The sequence below is a fragment of the Pseudophryne corroboree genome, chromosome 9, assembly GCF_028390025.1.
Source record: "Pseudophryne corroboree isolate aPseCor3 chromosome 9, aPseCor3.hap2, whole genome shotgun sequence".
NCBI classification, from domain to species: domain Eukaryota; kingdom Metazoa; phylum Chordata; class Amphibia; order Anura; family Myobatrachidae; genus Pseudophryne; species Pseudophryne corroboree.
Window position 1 is genome coordinate 317,853,025 of NC_086452.1, and position 22,199 is coordinate 317,875,223.

General features: G+C 48.5%; 1 protein-coding gene across 2 annotated transcripts in view; it reads left to right on the forward strand.

Annotated features, from left to right (window-relative positions):
* The window catches only part of PMM1 (phosphomannomutase 1), a 103,301-nt gene that overhangs the window by 71,392 nt on the left and 9,710 nt on the right, over positions 1-22,199 (forward strand). For both annotated transcript variants that reach the window (XM_063940461.1, XM_063940462.1), the window contains exon 4: positions 7,457-7,548. In XM_063940461.1, coding sequence (XP_063796531.1) covers positions 7,457-7,548 — 92 coding nt within the window. The remainder of the gene's footprint in view (positions 1-7,456; positions 7,549-22,199) is intronic.

The following is a 22,199-nucleotide window of genomic DNA, read 5'->3' on the forward strand; positions in this document are numbered from 1 at the left end:
TATAAACCTGATCGTAGCAGCAAATTTGTTAGCAGTTGGGCAAAACCATGGCCCTCATTCCGAGTTGATCGCTCGCTGACGTTTTTCGCAGCGCAGCGATCGGGTTACTACTGCGCATGCACCGCGTCGCACGGGTACAAACAGCATCGTTGCTGTGCAATGCTTCTAGCGACTAATCCATTCGCACAGCCGATTGCAAGGAGATTGACAGGAAGAGCGCGTTTGTGGGTGTCAACTGACAGTTTCCTGTGAGTGGTAGGGAAAACGCAGGCGTGTCCAGACATTTGCAGGGCGGGTGTCTGACGTCATTTCCGGGCCGGGACAGGCTGAAGTGATCGCAAGGGCTGAGTAAGTTCAGACCTACTCTGAAACTGCAAAAAACGTTTTCGTACCGCTCGGCTGCACATGCGATCGCACACTTGCAAAGTGAAAATACACTCCCCCGTGGGCGGCGACTATGCGTTTGGACGGCTGCAAAAAGTAGCCAGCGAGCGATCAACTCTGAATGAGGGCCCATGTGCACTGCAGATGTGGCAGATATAACATTTGCAGAGAGAGTTAGATTTGGGTGGGTTATTTTGTTTATGTGCAGAGTAAATACTGTCTGCTTTATTTTTACACTACAAGTTAGATTTGAGTTTGAATACACCCCACCCAAATCTAACTCTCTCTACACGTTACATCTGTCCCCCCTGCAGTGCACATGGTTTTGCCCAACTGCTAACAAATTTGCTGCTACGATCAGGTCTGAATTATCCCCATTGACATTAATTTTGCACCTGATTCAGGGCCGGATGCAGCTGCGATATCGGACAAAGTGGAGCAATTTTTTTTGTCTGCGGATGCGTCCCAATTTTGTTCATACAGAGTCGCAGAACAAATTTAGATGCATTATAGCAGAAGTGTAAAGGGGCGTTCCTGCACAGTGATTGGGAGGTAACAGGTGGGTGGTTAAAGAGATGCATGAAGATGTAGCATCTTATGGGAGTTTTGCAGGAATGTTGCGGGAGTGTAGCTGCAAGTGGTTGCATACATATATGCACAAGCCACTCACATATTTGGCCATACTGCCATATGGTTTGTGTAAGTTTGAACGGTAGTGCAGCATCTATAGACAGTGTGAGTGGGAATCTCAGTACTAGTGGCATTAGTATAAAGTCACAGGTGACTGCAACAAAAGGTCCACTCTGTTAACTAAACCTATACTACTGCTTGTAAATCCAATTATCTAATTGGCCAACGAGGCAGCATCTCACTGTATAAGAACATGCAGTGAAGAGGTTCAGTTGTTTAAACCCAATGCCAGATTGGTGAAGAAATATGATCTGTGACAGTGACTTTTGTGGGTGATAATGCTTTGTCAGTGAGGAGAATGGCAGACTTAAATTTGACCGTAAAGCAAGAGTTAGGCTGGGTACACACTTGGTGATATGCACCCAATATATCTCCCGATCTGTCGGATCGGACAATGGCCCTCATTCTGAGTTGTTCGCTCGCTAGCTACTTTTAGCAGAAATGCAAACACAAAGCCGCTGCCCTCTGGGAGTGTATGTTAGCATAGCAGAATTGCTAAACGAAAGATTATCAATTCTGCTAATATTAGCAGAATTGCTAACGAAAGCAATTTCCTTGCAGTTTCTGAGTAGCTCCAGACCTACTCCTAGATTGCGATCACCTCAGTCCGTTTAGTTCCTGGTTTGACGTCACAAACACGCCCAGCGTCCGACCAGCCACTCCTCCGTTTCTCCAGCCACTCCTGCGTTTTTACCTGGCACACCTGCGTTTTTTAGCACACTCCCTGAAAACGGCCAGTTTCCGCCCAGAAACACCCACTTCCTGTCAATCAGCAGAGCGATTGAAAAGCTTTGTTCGCCTGTGAGTAAAATAGCATAGTTTTGTGTAAATTTGCTTAGCGCGTGCGCCCTGCTGTGCATACACATGCGCAGAACTGCCGGATTTTAGCCTATTAGCAATTCTGCTAAAATTAGCAGCGAGCGAACAACTCGGAATGAGGGCCCATATATCGTTTACATCGTCCAGTGTGTATTCAGTATATCGTTAACGATGCGCGCTCCCACAGGTCACTGACGATGTACAATATCTTTCGTTTTTAGCTTGAAATCTAAAGAAATTGTACAAGAGGGCATGCACCGCGCTGACGAGAAGTAAAGATATCGTTTTGCGGATATCGATCTTATGTGACATCTGCAAGTGTGTACCCAGCCTAACTCAAATAACCAAAATTAAAACTGTAGTATATACTGTAGAAGAGTATTTTGAAATGCACAACACATCAAACCTTGCAGTGGATGACCCATCGGCACCTATTAAATATACTAACCTAGAGGCTGCCACTGAAGAACTCACTGAGAATATGGCATCTGTGCACTTTCCCTCTGCTAGAGTCTTCACTACACATGCACCAGCACGAGGGGTAAGCACAATCATAAACTGCACATGTACCGCATCCTTGGTTAATATGCCTCTGTCCGTCTAGCTAAAAGCAGAAAACTGAGGGTACAGTGGGCACTGGCTAACCAAAACAGGATGGTTGAAGACCTGTAAAATGCTCTGATGAACATTCTACTGGGACATGTAGATACAGGTTGAGTATCCCATATCCAAAATTCAGAATTACACATTTTTGGTTCCCCTACTGAGATAATGACATATATAATATCTATATATACACATAATATCTCCTATATAATAGCCCAGATCTGTAACTCTGTGCCTTTGTGTATAACGCTGGGCATGGCTTGGAGCTCTCATTGGGTTAGCAGCATGTCTATCACACACAGTCTACAGCTGATTGGGCGAGAAACGCCCCCCCACACAGGTTACATCCAATGGGAGGCTCTGCCCTTTGGCTGCTGTGTGTTCCCAGAGCAGGATTAACAATGGGGCTGATGGAGCTGCAGCTCCAGGTCCACACCCCAAAATAGGCCCACTGCATCTGCAGCAACATACCCTCCAACAATTTACACAAACAAATTGCTACAAATTCGAAAAGGGGTGTGGCCGCGGGTAAAAGGACGTGGACACGCGTCCTAAGTCCTGCTGCCAGTCCACCTGCCCCCTCCGGCATCAACAATCCCCACTCCCTAGCTGCGGCGCAGGTGGAACAAAAGCTGCTGCGGCCACCGGCATATATGTGTATGAAAGCGGCGCAGTGGAAGGCTTTCATAGCCCTCCCTGCACCGCATACTCTCTGAGACCCGGAGCCTCCTCTGCGCGTGATGTCACAGAAGTGCCTCCCCGCCACAGCCGCGCTCAGATCCCCAGAGGCCCTGACTCTGCAACACAGCTCCTGGGCCTGGAAGCCCCGAGATGGCTACTGTAACGGATAGAGTGGGTGATATCGCGGAGGGTAATGTCTGGACGCTGAATCAATGTAAAAGGTGACAGTGCTGTGCAGTGCAGTGGGTGTGCAGTGTCACTGACACTGCACAGTACTCTCAACTTTTACATTGATTCAGCGAGTCAGTCAGTTCTGCCAGTCACTATTGTTAGCGCCAGTGTCCCAACGTGCCGCATTACAGGGAAGAAGATGCACTCAAACTACAGCTGGGAGCTGTAGTTAATTGAGTGCATCTTCTTCCCTGTAATGCGGCGCGTTGGGACACCGATGCTCACAATAGTGACTGGCTGCTTGGCTGCTGTGCGAGTCTCCAGGAGAGCCACTGCCAAAGAGAGGACAACAGCTTAGCTACTTCCAGGAGGAGAAGTAGGTGAAGCATTACCCGCCCCTCCCCCACTCGCAGTACCTCTGCCCAACCGCGGCATTCCCCTCTACCACTCGCGGTGGCTCCGGACCCCTCCCTCACCCACAGCACCCCCACACGCGCCCCTCCCCCACCCATGGCACCACCACACCTGTCCCTTCCCACCCGTGGCACCCCCGCAACTGCTCCTCCCCCACCTGCGGTGACTCCTGACTCCCTCCCCCACCCACAGCACACCCGCACCTGCTCCTCCTCCACCCGCGTCACCACCGCACCCTCCCTCACCCTCGGCACCCCCACAACTGCCCCTCCCCCACCTGCGGTACCCCCATCCACGTCTCCGCCACTCCCCCAACCACAGCACCTACTAGGTGATTCATCGGGCCCTGCATGCGCTGTTCACGCCGTCGCAAGGGGCTACGGCCCCTTAACCATCACACGCCCTTTGTCCGTGCAATATTTAACCACTCACAAAATTATGGTTGGTGGTAATACTCTATATAATAAAAATATTGCATGCCCCAAGGGCGTGCAAGGGTTAAGGGGGTGTAGCACCTTGCGACGGTGTGAAGAGCGCCTGTAGGGCGCGATTTATCACCTAGTATAATATATATGTCATTATCTCTGTAGGGAACCCAAAAATGTGGGATTTTGGATAAGGGATACTCAACCTGTATAGCAGGGCTGGCCAAACTTGTCCTCGAGATCTACCAACAGTGCATGTTTTCCAGGCCTCCTGGAGATCTGTAGAATTGTCAGTTAGGAATGAATGCAGCACATCTTAATTAGTAATGACTACACCTGTGCACCAGCTAGGTAGTCTGGAAAATGTGAACTGTTGGTAGATCATGAGGACCGGTTTGGCCAGCCCTGCTGTATAGGGTATCAATTTGGCATATACAACTTGAATCTACAGATCCATCCAGCTTTGTATCACCAGGCTGGTGGTTGTGGTGCAGTGTTGTAGATTATGTTCCCTTGGCACACATTAGACCCCTGTATACAATATAATTATCACAGCCTACCTGAGTACTGTTGCTGAACATGTGCATTCCTTTATGGTCACTGTCTACCCATCTATTAATGGCTACTTCCAGTGCGATAACGTGTCCTGCCACAAAGAGCATGACATCTCTCAGGCTGCTTCCACAAACATGGCAATGAGTTTCATGTTCCCCAATGGCCTGCACAATTACCAGGTCTCACTACCATAGAGCACCCTTGGGAAGTGATGGTATGAGATATTCGCAACATGAATGTGAACCCAATAAAATGCGCATCAACTGTATGATATTGTCAATTAAATACGGAGCAGAATCTCTATGGGTCTGTGAGGTCCTACCCATTACTATAGAAAGGTTTATATAATGAAGTGGCCATTGTGTATATACAATATACTTATAAGCATACAGTCAGCTTATTACAGTTTAATAGTACACAGTGCCGTAACAAGAAACGGCATTGGCGCCCTCCCCCCCCCCCCCATGCAAGATAGGGGCAGTGTGCGCCATAGGCACGCAAAAAAAAAGGGGGGGGGGCTTCATGGGGAAGGGGCGTGGCCACACAATTATACCAATCCATACTACGGTGCACAGTAGTCTCCATTATTCAAATAACGCTGCACAGTAGCGCTACTACACCAGGTAGAGCCCCTTTTACACATTACAGCAGACAGTCCCCCTTTTTACACATTACATCAGACAGCGTCCCCTTTTTACACATTACATCAGACAGCACCCGCATTTTTACACATTACGGCAGACAGCACCCCCCCTTTTTACACATTACGGCAGACAGCGTCCCCTTTTTTTCACATTACGGCAGACAGCATCCCCTTTTTTTCACATTACGGCAGACAGCATCCCCTTTTTTACACATTACGGCAGACAGCGCCGCCCTTTTTACGCATTACGGCAGACAGCGCCCCCCTTTTTACACATTACGGCAGACAGCGCCCCCCTTTTTACACATTACGGCAGACAGCGTCCCATTTTTACACATTACGGCAGACAGCGTCCCCTTTTTACACATTACGGCAGACAGCGTCCCCTTTTTACACATTACGGCAGACAGCGTCCCCTTTTTACACATTACGGCAGGCACAGTCCCCCTTTTTACACATTACGGCAGGCACAGTCCCCCTTTTTACACATTACGGCAGGCACAGTCCCCCTTTTTACACATAACGGAAGCCAGTCCCCCTTTTTACACATTGCAGCAGACAGCGTCCCCCTTTTTACACATAACGGCAGCCAGTCCCCATTTTTACACATTGCGGCAGGCACAGTCCCCCTTTTTACACATAACGGCAGCCAGTCCCCCTTTTTACACATTGCGGCAGACAGCGTCCCCTTTTTACACATTGCGGCAGCCAGTCCCCCTTTTTACACATTGCGGCAGGCACAGTCCCCCTTTTTACACATAACGGCAGACAGTCCCCCTTTTTACACATTGCGGGAGACAGCGTCCCCCTTTTTACACATAACGGCAGCCAGACCCCCTTTTTACACATAACGGCAGCCAGTCCCCCTTTTTACACATTGCGGCAGACAGCGTCCCCCTTTTTACACATAACGGCAGCCAGTCCCCCTTTTTACACATAACGGCAGACAAGATAGAGAGAGAGATACTTACCATCTCTCCTGCTGGCAGTCAGGCTCCTCGTGCTGGCAGCTCCGGAGGCAGGGGAGAAGGAGGAGGAGGGAGGGGGACTCGAGCTGCAGCAGCGCTATTTCATTGGTAGTAAGCGCCGCTGCAGCAGTCCCCTCTCCTTCCGTATTGGCTGCCCGGCGCTGCTGTGGATGCTGGGATGAAGGAACCGCATCCCAGTATCCACAGCAGCGCCGGGCAGCCAATACGGAAGGAGAGGGGACTGCTGCAGCGGCGCTTACTACCAATGACATAACGCTGCTGCGGCTCCAGTCCCCCTCCCTCCTCCTCCTTCTCTGCTGCCTCCGGCGCTGCTTTCTCCTCCACAGCGCGGCGCACACAGCAGAGGCGGCATGTAATGAGTCAATTTGACTCATTACATGCCGCTGGCCGTTGCGCCCTCAGAGCAACTACGCTGTGTGCCAGGCACACCTGGCACACAGGTAGTTACGGCCCTGATAGAACATACTAAGTACAGTATATATTAATAATCCCCCAAAATATGTTGTAAAGCTAAATATCTATTTTTTTATATGTTCTTTTTGAACTAATATTTATTTTTTGTTCTATGTTTGAACTAATATTTATTATAAATTTATCAATTCTACAGTAGTTTGCATGATAAGCACCCACTGATCTTTTATCATGGGAAGCCTTTAAAATCATGGAGGGGAATTCATTTAGCTGCGGTAATTTACCCCCAGAGCTATCCAATTAACCCCAAAGGCAGCCTGCAGGATGCACTTAACATGGATTTGTTTTCATGTCTGGGCAGACCTAGAAAGAAATCCCCGGCGATAATTTACCTGTTTTTGGGTGCTGTGATCGTGTTAACTCATAGGTCCGGTAATTTATCCTGGATTCTATGGGTTAACACACGGGGCAAAAAAAAAAGAGTCTCTATTTGAATAGCCTTGGGTGTTAAGTCTCGAGGCTACCCCCCTTTTTCACGCCCTGGTAAATTAACGGGCTAATTGAATTTCCCCCATTGTCTGAGTAATTCAGAGCAAATGTGCATTTGAGAACAACAAAAGTATGTCCGGTGTATCCAACACATATTGACATATGACTTGTTTTCCAAGGCCATCCAAAATCACCTGGGGGAGGAACTGCTTCAGGATCTCATTAACTTCTGCCTCCGTTATATTGCGAGGCTTAAGCTGCCAAAGAAACGGTAAGTAGCAGCATGCACTTCTTGCCAATCTGCTGACACTAGAGCACAACATACCTCCCAACATGACCCTCCCCAGGAGGGACAGAATGCTCTGATTCTGGACTTTTCTCTTACTGTATGATTGCCTGCACCTCTAGTGAAACACCTTTCTTATCCATTACCTGTTCAACACAGGTGCCTGCAATCATACATTAAGAGAAAAATCCAGAAGCAGAGCACTCTGTCCGTCCTGGAGAGGGTCATGTTGGGAGGTATGAGCACAATGTTTAGGGCTATATTTTCTGAATAAGCAAAAACACTGGCTAAAATTGGGACCTATAGCGTTAATGCTATATATAGACAGCACACTATCATATGGGATATTTAAAATACAAAGTTAATTTGAAAGCTAAAGGCTTAAAAGGCTAAAGACTTTTTAATACATTACTCTGCAGGTTATTCAGAGTTGATAGCAAACCAAAAAAAGTTAGCAATTGGGCAAAACCATGTTGCGCTGCAGGTGGGGCAGAATGTAACATGTGCACAGAGAGTTTGGATGGGGTGTGTTCAAACTGAAATCTAAGTTGCAGTGTAGAAATAAAGCAGCCAGTATTTACCATGCACAGAAACAATATAACCAATCTAAATCTCTCTGCACATGTTACATCTGCCCCACCTGCCGTGCAGCATGGTTTTGCCCAATTGCTAACTTGTGGGCACTGGCTAACCAAAACAGGATGGTTGAAAACCTGTAAAATGTTCTGATGAACATTCTACTGGGACATGTAGATATAGGGTATCAATTTGGCATATACAACATGAATCTACAGATCCATCCTGCCTTGTTGTAGATTATTAAAAATAAAGCAGCCAGTATTTACCATGCACAGAAACAAAATAACCAATCTAAATATCACTGCCCCACCTGCAGTGCCGCATGGTTTTGCCCAATTACTAACTTGTTTGGTTTGCTAACAACTATGAATAACCCCCTCTATGTGCAAGGGAAATATTCTTGAAGCATAAGAAAAAATAGTGTCTAAATGAAGATTAACCACAGACAGGATAGCCACACAGATGCTATTGGATTCGTTCTCTGACTTGCTCAGACTGTCACATGCATTGACAATATGACACATAATGCCACAAAGCTTATTTTTTTTTGCTTCCCTTATTTTCGTTGCCACAGTTAGGTAAAGATGCCACTTCCTGTTTATACAATAATTAGGCCGTTGTTATGTGACTGGCTGTCAAACTTGTTACTAACACAAACACAGCATTTGTACCACCTTTCCTTTGGTGATTATGGTTGCACTGTGCATTATGCACAATTATAAAATGGTGTGGCATATTGACACAGATTTCACCCACATGATTGGACACATTAGATCACATGACCCTGCATTATTTCTCAACGACCGCCTTGTGAAAGGAGAATTTGTAGTTTTCAGTTCTCGCTCTTTTATTTCACAATGTTTTCACTATTCATCATGGCTCTCTGAGAAAAATATAATTTCTCATACGTCCTAGAGGATGCTGGGGACACATCAAGAACCATGGGGTATAGACGGGATCCGCAGGAGACATGGGCACTTTAAGACTTTGAATGGGTGTGAACTGGCTCCTCCCTCTATGCCCCTCCTCCAGACTCCAGTTTTAGAATTGTGCTCAGGGAGACTGGATGCACTACAGGGGGCTCTACTGAGTTTCTCTGAAAATACTTTTGTTAGGTTTTTTATTTTCAGGGAGGCTGCTGGCAACAGTCTCCCTGCTTCGTGGGACTTAGGGGAGAGAAGTCAGACCTACTTCTGTGAGTTTAAAGGCTCTGCTTCTGGCTACAGGACACCATTAGCTCCTGAGGGTTTGGAACACTAGGTACGCCTAGGGGTTCATTCCCAGAGCCCTCCGTCACCCACCTTGCAGAGCCAGAAGTCAGAAGACAGGTGAGTAGAAGAAGATCAGAAGACTTCAGTGACGGCTTTGAGGTACCGCACAGCGATCTCAAGCTGCGCGCCATGCTCCCACACACAGCGGCACTACAGGGTGCAGGGCGGGGTTGCATGTCAGTAGATTAATGTTTTTCCCAAGAGAAAACTATATGGGGGACACAGACGTGTGCGGGTGGCCCTGTCAGCACCACAAATATCTGACTGGGCAAAAATGTGCATGATAATGTGATGCATAAGGGCTGTACATGTATGTATATGCAGGGGCGGATCCAGAAGAAAATGATAGGGGGGGCACCATGGAAGGGGCAAGTACATTTGCGTGCAGCTTCGGTGCATGTGAGGTGGCGTTTCTTATACAATGCCCACAGTTGTAGCGCTCATTATGCAATGTCCACTGTACTGGTAGTGCCCCTTATATAGACCCCATAGTAGTGGTGTCCCTTATGCAATGCCCGTATTGCCCCCAGTAGTAATGTTGCCTGTAGTAATGCCCTCAGTCATTTAGCGCCCTAGTAGTTATGCCCCCAGTGGTAATGCCCCTGCAGTTATGACCCCAGTAGTTTAGCCACCAGTAGTAATGCCCCCCTATAGTTTGCCCCATTGTAGTTTAGCCCCTGTAGTTATGCCCCCCTTATAGTTTAGCCACCAGTAGTAATGCCCCATTGCAGTTTAGCCCCTGTAGTTATGCCCCCCTTATAGTTTAGCCTCCTGTAGTAATGCCCCCAATAGTTTGGCCCCTGTAGTTATGCCCCCAGTAGTTTGGCTCCCCCTGTAGTTTAGCCCCCAAGTAGTAATGCCCCTGTAGTTTAGCCCCCAAGTAGTAATGCCCCCAATAGTTTGGCCCCTGTAGTTATGCCCCCAGTAGTTTGGCTCCCCCTGTAGTTTAGCCCCCAAGTAGTAATGCCCCTGTAGTTTAGCCCCCAAGTAGTAATGCCCCTGTAGGTGCCCCCCAGTAATAATGCCCCCAGTAGCTGCCCCCCCCAGTAATAATGCCCCCAGTAGCTGCCCCCCCAGTAGTGATACCCCCAGTTATAATGCCCCCAGTAGTAATGCCCCCCCTCAGTAGTAATGCCCCTTGTTGATGCCCCCCCCCAGTAGTAATGCCCCTTGTTGGTGCCCCCCCCCCAGTAGTAATGTCCCCCCGTAGTTTCCCCCAGGAGATGCCCCCGCTGCATTAAGGAAGAAAAAACATAATACTTACCGAGCCCCGTTCCCGCGCCGCTGCAGTCCTCCTTCTGGCTGGCGTCCTCTCCTCAGTACTATGAGAGAGACGTCATGACTGACGTCTCTCCCATAGCGCACGGCGCAGTGACAGCGCCGGAAGCCGGAGCTCAGTACTGAGCTCCTGCCTCCGGCTACCGCTGTGCAGGGAGACGGGCGCCCGCTGGTAACACAATCTCAGCGGGCGCCCGTCATCTCCCTGTGCGGCGCCGACGCCGCGGGGGGGGGGGACGGGGGACGGGGGGGTAGCCACAAATGACAGCCCGTGCCCCCCCCCCCCTGGATCCGCCACTGTGTATATGTATGTATGTATGTATGTATGTATGTATATATATATATATATATATATATATATATATACATATATATACATATATACATAGTAAGGTTGCATAAATCTGTGTCCCAGGTACCAAACACGGACGTAAGAATATCTATGGATGTCATGTTCATAGCTATATTTCCCGCAGACCCCTTTTTTATTTTGCCCAGTTACTACTCTCTGATATCGACACGGATACTGTGTCTTCCTATGTCGACCATAATGTTTCCTGATTAGTTACGCTTAAAAAAAAAAAAAAAAGAGCATTCAGTACATCAGTAGTGCACATTAAAGACGTCGCTGGGGACTCTGGCTGTTCCTGACAGAAGGGTCTATGTGTGGATATGTATATACAGGTACACCACCGATTTTCCGTCAACCGATGATCCGGAACCTCTTTTAATCCGGACAATTTTGATTTGTCCGGATTAAAGGGGGTTAGGGACATCCTTTAATCCGGAACATTTTCTGCACATGGGCGTAACACGCAATACGCGCAAGTGTCAGTGGGTACAGCTTCCACGGACACTGCAGGTGACACAGCAAGCATCAGTGGGGCAGTTATGGCGTCCAAGGTCACAGCAAGTACCGCACATGGGCGGAAGACGCAGCGCGCACAAGTGTCAGTGAGTACAGCTTCTGAGGGCACTGCAGGTGACAAAGCAAGCAACAGTGGGGCTGTTATGGCGTCCAATGTCACAGCAAGTACCGCACATGGGTGGAAGACACAGCGCGCACAAGTGTCAGTGAGTACAGCTTCTGAGGGCACTGCAGGTGACACAGCAAGCATCAGTGGGGCTGTTATGGCGTCCAAGGTCACAGCAAGTACCGCACATGGGCGGAAGACACAGCGCGCACAAGTGTCAGTGAGTACAGCTTCTGAGGGCACTGCAGGTGACACAGCAAGCAACAGTGGGGCTGTTATGGCGTTCGCAGACAGTTCAAGTGACAGTAGTGCTGCTATGCCTTCCAAGAACAGTGATGGTACAGGAATAAAGCGTAAACACAAGTCTATATCGGTGCAGGCCAAAGTTGAGATATTACGAAAACTCGACCGCTGTGTTTCAGTGAAGAAGCTGTGTGATACATACGGTCTCGGTTCCTCAACAGTGTATGACATAAAAAAACACAGGGAGAAAATATTACAGTTCTTTGCAGAAAGTCAATCTAAGAAGCAAATGAGCATTAGGAAAACTATGAAATCTAGTAAAAGCACTGAGCTTGATCGAGTGTTGTTGGAATGGTTTCGACAACGTCGGAGTGATGGTGTAGACTTGTCAGGCATCATGGTACAGGAACAAGCTAAGTTATATCATACAGCACTAAAACTTGAATGTTCTGAAGGTGCAAAATTATTTTCCACCGTTAATCCGGCAAAATCGATAATCCGGCACGGCACTGGAACCGAGGATGCCGGAAAATAGGTGGTGTACCTGTATATATATATAATAATGAAAGCTGAGGTATCGTGCCTCCTTCTCATGTGCTGAGAGCTCTATGTGAGAAAGTCTGGGTCATCCCTGACAAGATGTTTTCAAATCCTCATGACGATTCTGATTGTTTATTTCTTTTTCCTGCCGCGGACAGAATAAAGTGGGAGTCGCCCCCTGTTCTGCACGGGGCCCTGTCACAAATCCAGCGGATCGTATGTAGGAAGCTACGTTATATTCTAGTTATGTGTACACAACTACGTTAGTTAGTCCTGCCATTACATGCGCATGGAGGACTAGTAGTATTCAAATATGGTCGGGTACCTTGTCATCCGATGTAGATACCCTGGGGAGAGATGGGATACTCTTTATGTTGGGTCATATCAGGTACACTGCAGCATACTTTCGTGCGACTGCAAGGGATATAGGACTCTTGGGTTCACGGGCCAATTCCATGGCGGTCTCGGCTAGGAGGGCGTTGTGGATTCACTAATGCAATGCTGATGGGGACTCCGAGAAGAAGGGGAGTCTCTTCCCTATGAAGGTGAAGCCTGGTTTGGTGACGGCCTAGTTAATTTGATCTCGACAGCTGCCGCTGGTAAGTCCGCCTTCTTGCCCTATGTTCCCTCACTGCGGATGATGACACATCATTGTCGGATGCAGTCATTTCGGCCCAATAGGTACAGATTCCTCTTTCTTTGCAGGTAGAGGAAGGAGAAAAGGGAAGAGGTCCGCAACCTCTTCAAGATCACAGAAGAAGAGATCATTCTCTGTTTTCTGCCACATCCACCGCATGACGCTGGGACTCTCTTGTGGGAGCCCACACTGGTGGGGCCACGTCTAAAACTCTTTAGTCAGTCCTGGAACGGACCTGGACCCGGGAGTTTTTACAAATAGTGTCACAAGGGTACATACTGGAGTTTCCAGACGTTTCCCCTCACCAATTTTTCAAATTACCGATTCTCCTCCGGACAGGGAGGTAGTATGTGACGCAATACAAAGGTTGTATCAGGATCAGGTCATTGGCCTGGTTTCCCCTGTCACAACAGGGAGAAGGCTTTTATTCAAGCCTCTTTATGATCCCGAAGCCAGACGGCTCGTTCAGACCAATCCTAAATCTGAAATCCCTCAATTTCTACTTAAAGAAATTCAAATCCAAGATGGAATCTCTCAGGGCAGTGATTTCCAATCTGGAAAAAGGAGTATTTTTCATGGTCTCAGACATAACGGAGGCCTAATTACATTTTCTTCCTCATTAGGCTTACCTGAGGTTTGCAATTCAGGGTTGTCATTAAACAATTTCAGACGTTGCCGTTTGGTCTATCCATGGCTCCAAGGATTTTCACTAGGGTAATGGCAGTAATGATGGTTCTCTGTCGCTAGTAAGGAGTCACAATTTTCCCATACTGGGACGGTCTCCTGATAACGGCGAGGTCAAGGAACCAGTTGGTGCAAAACATTGCACTCTCCCTAACAGTTCTTCAACAAATTCCGAGACCAGCAAGAGTGTCGATTCATCAATACATTCGTTTGCTGGGAAAGATGGTTGCGGCCTACGAGGCCACTCAGTTTGGCAGGTTCTATGCCAGGGTGTTCCAGTGGGGCTTGTTGGACAAGTGGTCCGGTTCCCACCTACACATACACCGGAGGATAATCCTGTCTTCCAAGACCAGAATCTCACTCCTGTGGTGGCTGCGCAGTTCTCACCTCCTAGAAGGGAGCAGGTTCGAGATCCAGGTCTCTATCCTGGAGACCACGGACGCAAGCCTCCAAGGTTGGGGGGGGGGGGGCAGTCACACAGGGCGGAAAACTTCCAAGGAAGATGGTCAAGTTAGGAAACTTGTCACCACATAAACGGTCTAGAGTTAAGGGCCGTTTACAACTGTTTTCTACAGACGAAAAGCAGAACAGCAATGGCAGAAAATCATACAAGCGCTCTGTCGGCGATGTTCGTTCCAAGAGTGGACAACTGAGAAGCAGACTTCCTCAGCAGACACGATATCCATCCAGAGGAGGGGAGACCTCCTCCAAGTAGTCCTTGAAGAGGTGACATGTCTTTGGGATTTCCTCAAGTAGGAATGATGACATCTCGTCTTAACAAGAAGCTTCAGAGTTCCAGGTCAAGGGACCCTCAAACAGGAACAGGGAATGCAATGGTGGCACCGTGGGTATTTTCAGTTGGTATATGTATTCCCTACGTTTTCTCTCGTTCCAAAAGTTCTGGGATCATAAAAGGGAATTCGAGCGAGCCTCATGGTCCCAGACTGGCCAAGGAGAGCTTGGTATCCAGATCCCAGGAATTACTCATAGGAGATCCCTGTTTTTTTCCTTTGTGCGAAGACCTGTTGCGGCAGGGGCCGTGCGTGTATTAGAATTTACCGCGGCTACATTTGACGACATGGCGGTTGACTGCCCAATCCTAGTCCGCAGAGGCGTATCTAGCACGGGGCGAGCAGGGCACGTGCCCTGGGCGCTGTGGAAGCCCCAACAGTGGGGGCGCCACCGGCACGGCCCGCTCACCCCATGCGACAGGGATTCCGCCGGCGCTACCTGCGGTGCTCTCCCTGTCTCCCCGGCTACTGTGCCTGTCACACTGGACAGGCAGCGGCAGCCAGGAGCCTCCCCGGATCCCCCCCCTCCTCCCTGCACATTGTACTGTACGCGATCGCGCGTGCGCGCGACCGCGACCTCGGAGGTGCGCGCGCGCGACCTTAACAGGTGAGCGGGCTTTACAATTATGTTTATATATTTTTTCTGTCGGGAGAGGGGGGTGCGGGACAGTGTGTGTGTGTTTATTGTGTGTGAGTGTGTGTTAATTGTGTGAGTGTGTGACAGTGTGAGTGTGTTAATTGTGTGTGTGTGTGTGTGTGTGTGTGTGGGACAGTGTGAATGTGTGTTAATTGTGTGTGTGTGTGGGACAGTGTGAATGTGTGTTAATTGTGTGGGACAGTGTGAATGTGTGTTAATTGTGTGGTTGTGTTAATTGTGTGTGTGTGTGACAGTGTGAATGTGTGTTAATTGTGTGGTTGTGTTAATTGTGTGTGTGTGTGGGACAGTGTGAGTGTGTGTTAATTGTGTGTGTGTGTTGGACAGTGCGTGTGTGTTATTTGTATGTGTGGGACAGTGTGCGTGCGTGTGTGTTAATTGTGTGTGTGTGTGTGTGTGTGGGACAGTGTGTGTGTGTGTGTGTGTGTGGGACAGTGTGTGTTAATTGTGTGTGTTAATTGTCCCGGCGGTTATTGGCGTCTGTAGTGTGCGCCCCGTCCTCCTCCGCTGCCGCTGACAGGAGCGGCGGTGTGCGGCTCTCCCCCTCCTCCGCCAGCTCCGTCTTCCCGTCGTGGCCCTGCAGTGTGTGGTCTCCCCAGCAGCAGCAGCAGGTTAGTCTCTCTCTCTTTTTCTGTTGTAGAACTACAGGTTCCGGCGGGCCCGTTATTTCCCTGCATGTTGGTACTTGAGGTTCTCCAAGTACCAGCAAGCGGGGGAGGCTTTCTGGGCCTTGTAGTTCAACAACAAAAAACAATATTCTTTTTTTACTTACATGGCTATCAGCCTCCCATCCACAGCCCACGGATGGGGGGGACAGCCTCGGGCTTCACCCCTGGCCCTTGGGTGCCTGGAGGGGGGTGACCCCTTGATTTAAGGGGTCCCCACTCCTCCAGGGAACCCCAGCCAGTGGTGACTAGTTGGGGGGGGGTAATGCCACGGCCGCAGGGACCTACATAAATGTGTCCCCCGGCTGTGGCATTATGTCCCTGGCTAGTGGAGCTCGGTGCTGGTTTTAAATACGGGGGGACCCCTACATCTTTTGTCCCCCGTATTTTTGGAACCAGGAGCGGACTAAGAGCCCGATGCTGGTTGTCTAAATACGGGGAACCCCTGTCCAATTTTTTCCCAGTATTTAAACAACCAGGACCGGCTCAAAGAGCCCGAGGCTGGTTATACTTAGGAGGGGGGACCTCACGCAGTTTTTTTTTTTTTTAATTTTTAACCCATTCAGACCCTTCTCCATTAAGTTAATGGAAGCCAAAATTGCATTCATGTCCTCCTCCCACTCCCTTCCCAGTCCCAAACACAAATTATTATTGTTTTCTATAAAAATGTACAATATATCACAAGTATGATGAGCAGGCATGCAGCGGGCATTGGCGGCTTTGGACTGAGTTGCAAATTAGTGGCGGAGGGCTGGGTCAGTTGATGGTGGGCGAGTTTGTAAGCCATTGGTGGTGGCAGCGGGCATCGGCTCAGAGGCAGTGGCGGGCATTGGCTCGGTGGCAGTAGGGGTCATCGGCATGATTCGGCAGACATTATGGCTGTAGTGCCTCACCGCACGTCACTGACCTCACCGCACGCCACTGGTGTGTGGGACAGTGTGCGTGTGTGTTAATTGTGTGTGTGGGACAGTGAGTGTGTGTTAATTGTGTGTGTGGAACAGTGTCAGTGTGTGTACATTTTTGCAGTCCAGTGTGTGTGTGGGGGAGAGGAAAGTATGAGAATGTGTGTGTGTAGTCTGAGTGGGTGTGTGTAGGATTTGGGGGTGGCCAGTCTGTGTGTGTGTAATCAGTGTGTGTGGGATGTACTAATGGCCATTTACTGAAGAGAGATATGTATTAAACCACGGGCACTGAGATGCCCTTCTCACTCACCATCCAGCTGGGTGGGCGAGCCGGGCGGGTGGAAAGCCAGCAGCAGGGGCAGCATGCCGGATATCAGCAGCCGAGGGTGGGGGCTGTAAGGCACGTGCGGAGCCCAAAGCCGGAGATCAGCAGCACGTTGACCGGCAATAAGCAGCTTCTACTTCCGCGTTCAACATGCTGCTGATCTCCGGCTTTGGGCTACGCAGGGTTCGGGGGATGGGTGTCCTCTGCCGGTGTACTGCAGCTCCGGGGGTGCGGGCTCCGGAGGCTTTCAGCACTGTTGAATATCCAGCTGCCTCAAGTATGTACAGCCCGCACCCTCTGCTGCTGATATCCGGCATGCTTCTCCTGACTGTCCCCCCGCCCGGCTCGGCCACACAGCTGTATGGTGAGAAGGGCATCTCAGTTCCTGAGGTTTAACACATATGCCTCAGAAAATGGCCTCTGCGGTAAACGATACTAATGCTTACCGTGACAGTAACAGCGGGGAGGAAGGCGCACATCGGGATCCTGCAGCATGAAACAAGAACCCCTTCGGAGCGCAGCAGACCACACTGAAAAAGGTGCATACCCGGTGCGGTGCTCTGCATCCCGGGTGGTGCCGAAGATGTGGAGTGTCTAAGGTGTGCTTCCAAAAAGATTGGGTGTCTTGCTTCCAAGCAGACCGTTGCGCGCTGGATCTGTGGTACGATTCAGCATGCTCATCTCACGGCAGGATTGCCGTTACCGAAATAGGTGAAGGCCCATTCTACTAGAAAGGTGGGCTCGTCCGGGGCGGTTGACCGGGGGAGTCTCGGCATTGCAACTTTGCCGAGCAGCCTTTTAGCAAACAATTTGGCTAAATAATACAGTTTAATACCTTGGCCGAGGTTGACCTCATGTTTGGTCATTCGGTACTGCAGAGTCGTCCGCACTCTCCCGCCCATTCTAGAGCTTTGGTATAACCCCATGGTTCTTGATGTGTCCCCAGCATCCTCTAGGACGTATGAGAAAATAGGATTTTAATACCTACCGGTAAATCCTTTTCTCTTAGTCCGTAGAGGATGCTGGGCGCCCGTCCCAGTGCGTACTATATCTGCAGTGATTATTTGTGGTTACACACATGTTGTGTTATGTTTCTTGTCAGCCAGGTGCTGCAATTGTTCATTCCGTTGGCTTGTATTCTGTGGAATGCCACGTTCTGCGGCATGTTTGAGGTGTGAGCTGGTAAGATGCTCACCGTGGTTTAACAATAAATCCTTTCCTCGAAATGTCCATCTCCCTGGGCACAGTTCCTGTAACTGGAGTCTGGAGGAGGGGCATAGAGGGAGGAGCCAGTTCACACCCATTCAAAGTCTTAAAGTGCCCATGTCTCCTGCGGATCCCGTCTATACCCCATGGTTCTTGATGCGTCCCCAGCATTCTCTACGGACTAAGAGAAAAGGATTTACCGGTAGGTATTAAAATCCTATTTTCCAAAATACTGCAAATTTTGAGAAGCAGGTTTTAGGAAAAGTGATATTTTCCCCCCTGCAGCTGAGGTGTCCATTAGGACTTCCTCCCACTGCGCATGTCACCGCCAGAGTAACCCACAGCAGTAGCCAAAGCCCCCCCCCCCATCCATGTGTAAACTGCCCAATCCCTCCCCGCATCTTAAGTGTCTCTCCTCTCCCCCATCCCCCGGAGCTGTACAGGGCTGCCTGGCTTGTATGTAGGCAGTGCTGCAGCCGTGCCCTCCCCCCCTCTCCCCCCCCGCTTGCACTTTACATTTGTGTCCCGGCAACTTGTGAAGAGATACAGGAGTGCAGAAATTGTGACATAAAAAAGGATAATGAATATGCCCCTATGGCTGATATTTCTGACAGAAACATTTCCCAAATGACAAATGTACCACATAACTAAAATAATATGACATCAGACCTTATCACACAGGACTTGTACAATGATAATTTATTCAATCAGCAAACATCTGTGTTTAAGATGACTTTTGCAGCTGGATTTTAGTGATCACCTGTAAATTAGGCATCATACAAAGACATATGTTTCATCTCCACATACAACTATTTTGTCACAATAGGGACCATTTTATAAGACAGATAAACCACTCTTGGGTGTGTGGTCGCACTCTCGGGTGGTTGAATATCAGAGTGCGATCGCACACCCAAGAGTGGTATATCTATTACATATATGCACCAGAAACTGAATACGCGCACATAAAACATGTTTCACTTTAGCTCCTCACTGACAAGAGTTGTTTAAGGAAAGATTCCAAATCATAATATGTAAAATATAATTGTTTACTGTTTTTAAAACAAGCCATTTATTTTTATGTAAAAAAAGTAGATAGTAAATCACAATGACAGTTTTGTGACCTAGGATCCATAAAAATGGTGCAATGTATGTAGTGGTGCCTGAGTTGAACTGACCCCCAGGAGTACAAGGGAACCTCCCGACTGTGCACTTGAATTGTACATTATACTGCACAGGACTATGGTGTATTCTCCACAGTGCATTGCTGTTCTTAATCTTGTACATTACTATGTACTAGCAGTATTTACTATATATATATATATATATATATATATATATATATATATATATTGCCAAAAAATTGAAGAAGCAGGGAGCGCCAATAGTGCATTAAAAGAGTACAGGAATTTTATTTAAAAAGTCCAAATTGGTGACAAGTAAAACCCGTACCATAAAAGGCGGTCAAACCACCGCTCGTATAACCAGCATATGATTTACCCCACCGTGCAAACGGAATATTCTTAATTCCAAATCCAAACGTCAGACCACGCCCATACGCGTTTCGTCATTCGACTTCGTCAGTAGGCCTGGTCTTTTTTGTTCACAGCAGTTGTATCAATCCTCACAGTTGGGTGTCAGTACTTGCATCGCCTGTAGCATATTTAAAAAAAGCTTTTACCTTGTTATTTGCGCTCATACTATCTGTTCTTACATTGTTTTTTTATATATATATATATATATATATATATATAGGGTTACACACACCTCTGTGGAGGCTGGCCACACCCTTTAATATGGGCCCCTGTCAGACACTGAGCGCTACCTTATAAAACCACTGAGACAACTGCACAATTTCCATAGAGTTGGTACTCATTGGCGAAACTGGTGAAAACATGTCTACTGATGATGCCTCATTTACAGCGAGCACAACAAGCCCCTTGCGGGCTCGGTGGCGAACTGTGGTCGCCACGGGTTCTATTCCCACTCTATGGGTGTCGTGGATACCCACGAGTGGGAATAGTCTCTGTTGGTCGGCATGCTGACCATCGGAATTGTGAGGGGGCTGGATGTAGAGGGAGATATTGTGACCGGCGGTCTCCTGAACACCGGTCACATAAGTACATCCCGTTCCCAGCTTAGTACATGCTTCTACAGGCGATTCAGAATTGTATGCAAATCAGCCGCAGCTCCACTTGCAGGCAAAATGACGTCACTTTGTGGTAACTAGGTGTTTATACGTACGCTAAGTTTAGTAAGAACATATAGAGTTATGGGCTATGCAGAGATTTGTCTATTTTCAGGCGCATCTCTTGAGCTTAGTGTAGGGCTAGCGCAAGTGCACACTGATAATGATGACGGCTATGAAACTAAGTGAATGGATAAGTGGAAGGGCAGCCGGGGTCGCAGAGAGAGGAGCATGCGTGTACTGATTACCCGAACCTGCCTTTGGCCCAGGTCTCATTGCTCCAGGCACACACGCCACTTCCGGGAACCTCACACTGTGACACCTCCACTCTTCTCCACCAGCCAATGATGCGTTTACTGGCATCACCTTGTCATTCATACTGCACCTGGCTCCACCTTTTAATGCAGTAACCCCGTGTCAGTGGGTGTTTTCAGCTGTGACAGGGCTGGTGGGCGGGGCCAGGCTGCATACAGGTATGTGTAGGAGTGACTCACAGACATGCCTTTCTGACGGGTCTGAAAGATGGATCAGTTGGCCCCGTTCAGCTGCTGAGGGGGACATTGTCACATTTTTTTGGGAGGGGGTATGCTCGTGCCTCCCATATTTGCCCACAACCCCCAGTACCTAGACCCTTGTCGTCTTCCGACAGCCCGGAGTGCAGCCACATGTATATTGGTAAATATCCTCATTTGGCCCATGCATAAAATTCATGGGCAATTTGCGATCGTACTTGCATGCATCTCTAAATCTGCCCCCTCATTCTGAAGCAGCAGTATATCTTTCATACAGGGGCACTGGTCATTTTCATGTTAAAATGGGGTATAATGAAGCATGAAACAAGCACAGGGTGCTGGTGCTCAGAATATCGACGCCAGCATCCTGATGACAGGGTTGAGTTATGTATTGTAACTCACCACCATAACCCCATGATCCTAACCCTTCGTGACCGCAGCCTAACCCTAACCTCCCACGTGAGTGCCTAACCATAACCTCCCCGGTAAGTGCCTAAACCTAACCCTACACACCCTGCTTCCTAAACCTAACCCTCCCCTTTTAGTGCCTAACCCACCCACCCCTCCCCCCGTGGTGCCTAACCCTGCCCCCTGTCTGCAGCCTAACCGTAACCTCCCTACCCCAGCAGCCTAAACCTAATCCCCCGTATGTCTGGCAAAATGTCCCCGTCCCCCCACCCCACTTCCCCTCAGAGCCTAATCCTAACATCGCCCTGTATATTTACCTTCGGTATCCCGGCTGCTGAGATTTGGGCGTCTGGATACAGAGGTTTTCTGTATTACAGTGTCGGTGTTCTGGCGGGTGTCAGGATTCCTGCGACGGTATTTCGGTATTGAAAGTAACCCTTTTATATACCTTGCTGTGTAAGCATGAGTACAATACATCAATATGTAGCTCTGTTATTTTACATTGCATATTGCTTCCTAATTTACGGTGCTTTTTTTTCTATGAAAGAAGATGCAGGTGCTCGCCTAAAGCTGTTATAAGATTTATAGTATGATCCGTCATCCATACTCTGAATAAGTGTGCGGATGAATATTTTCTTACTTTCTGAAATTATTCAACTGGTTTCTTCCTGTATGTGGAACTAGTTATTGTAATTAAAACTTAGACTGATAAAACAGTGCTGGTACTGCCTACCCCTGTGTGCCATCATAGAAAAGCACTGCTAATATGTGCTATTCTTAC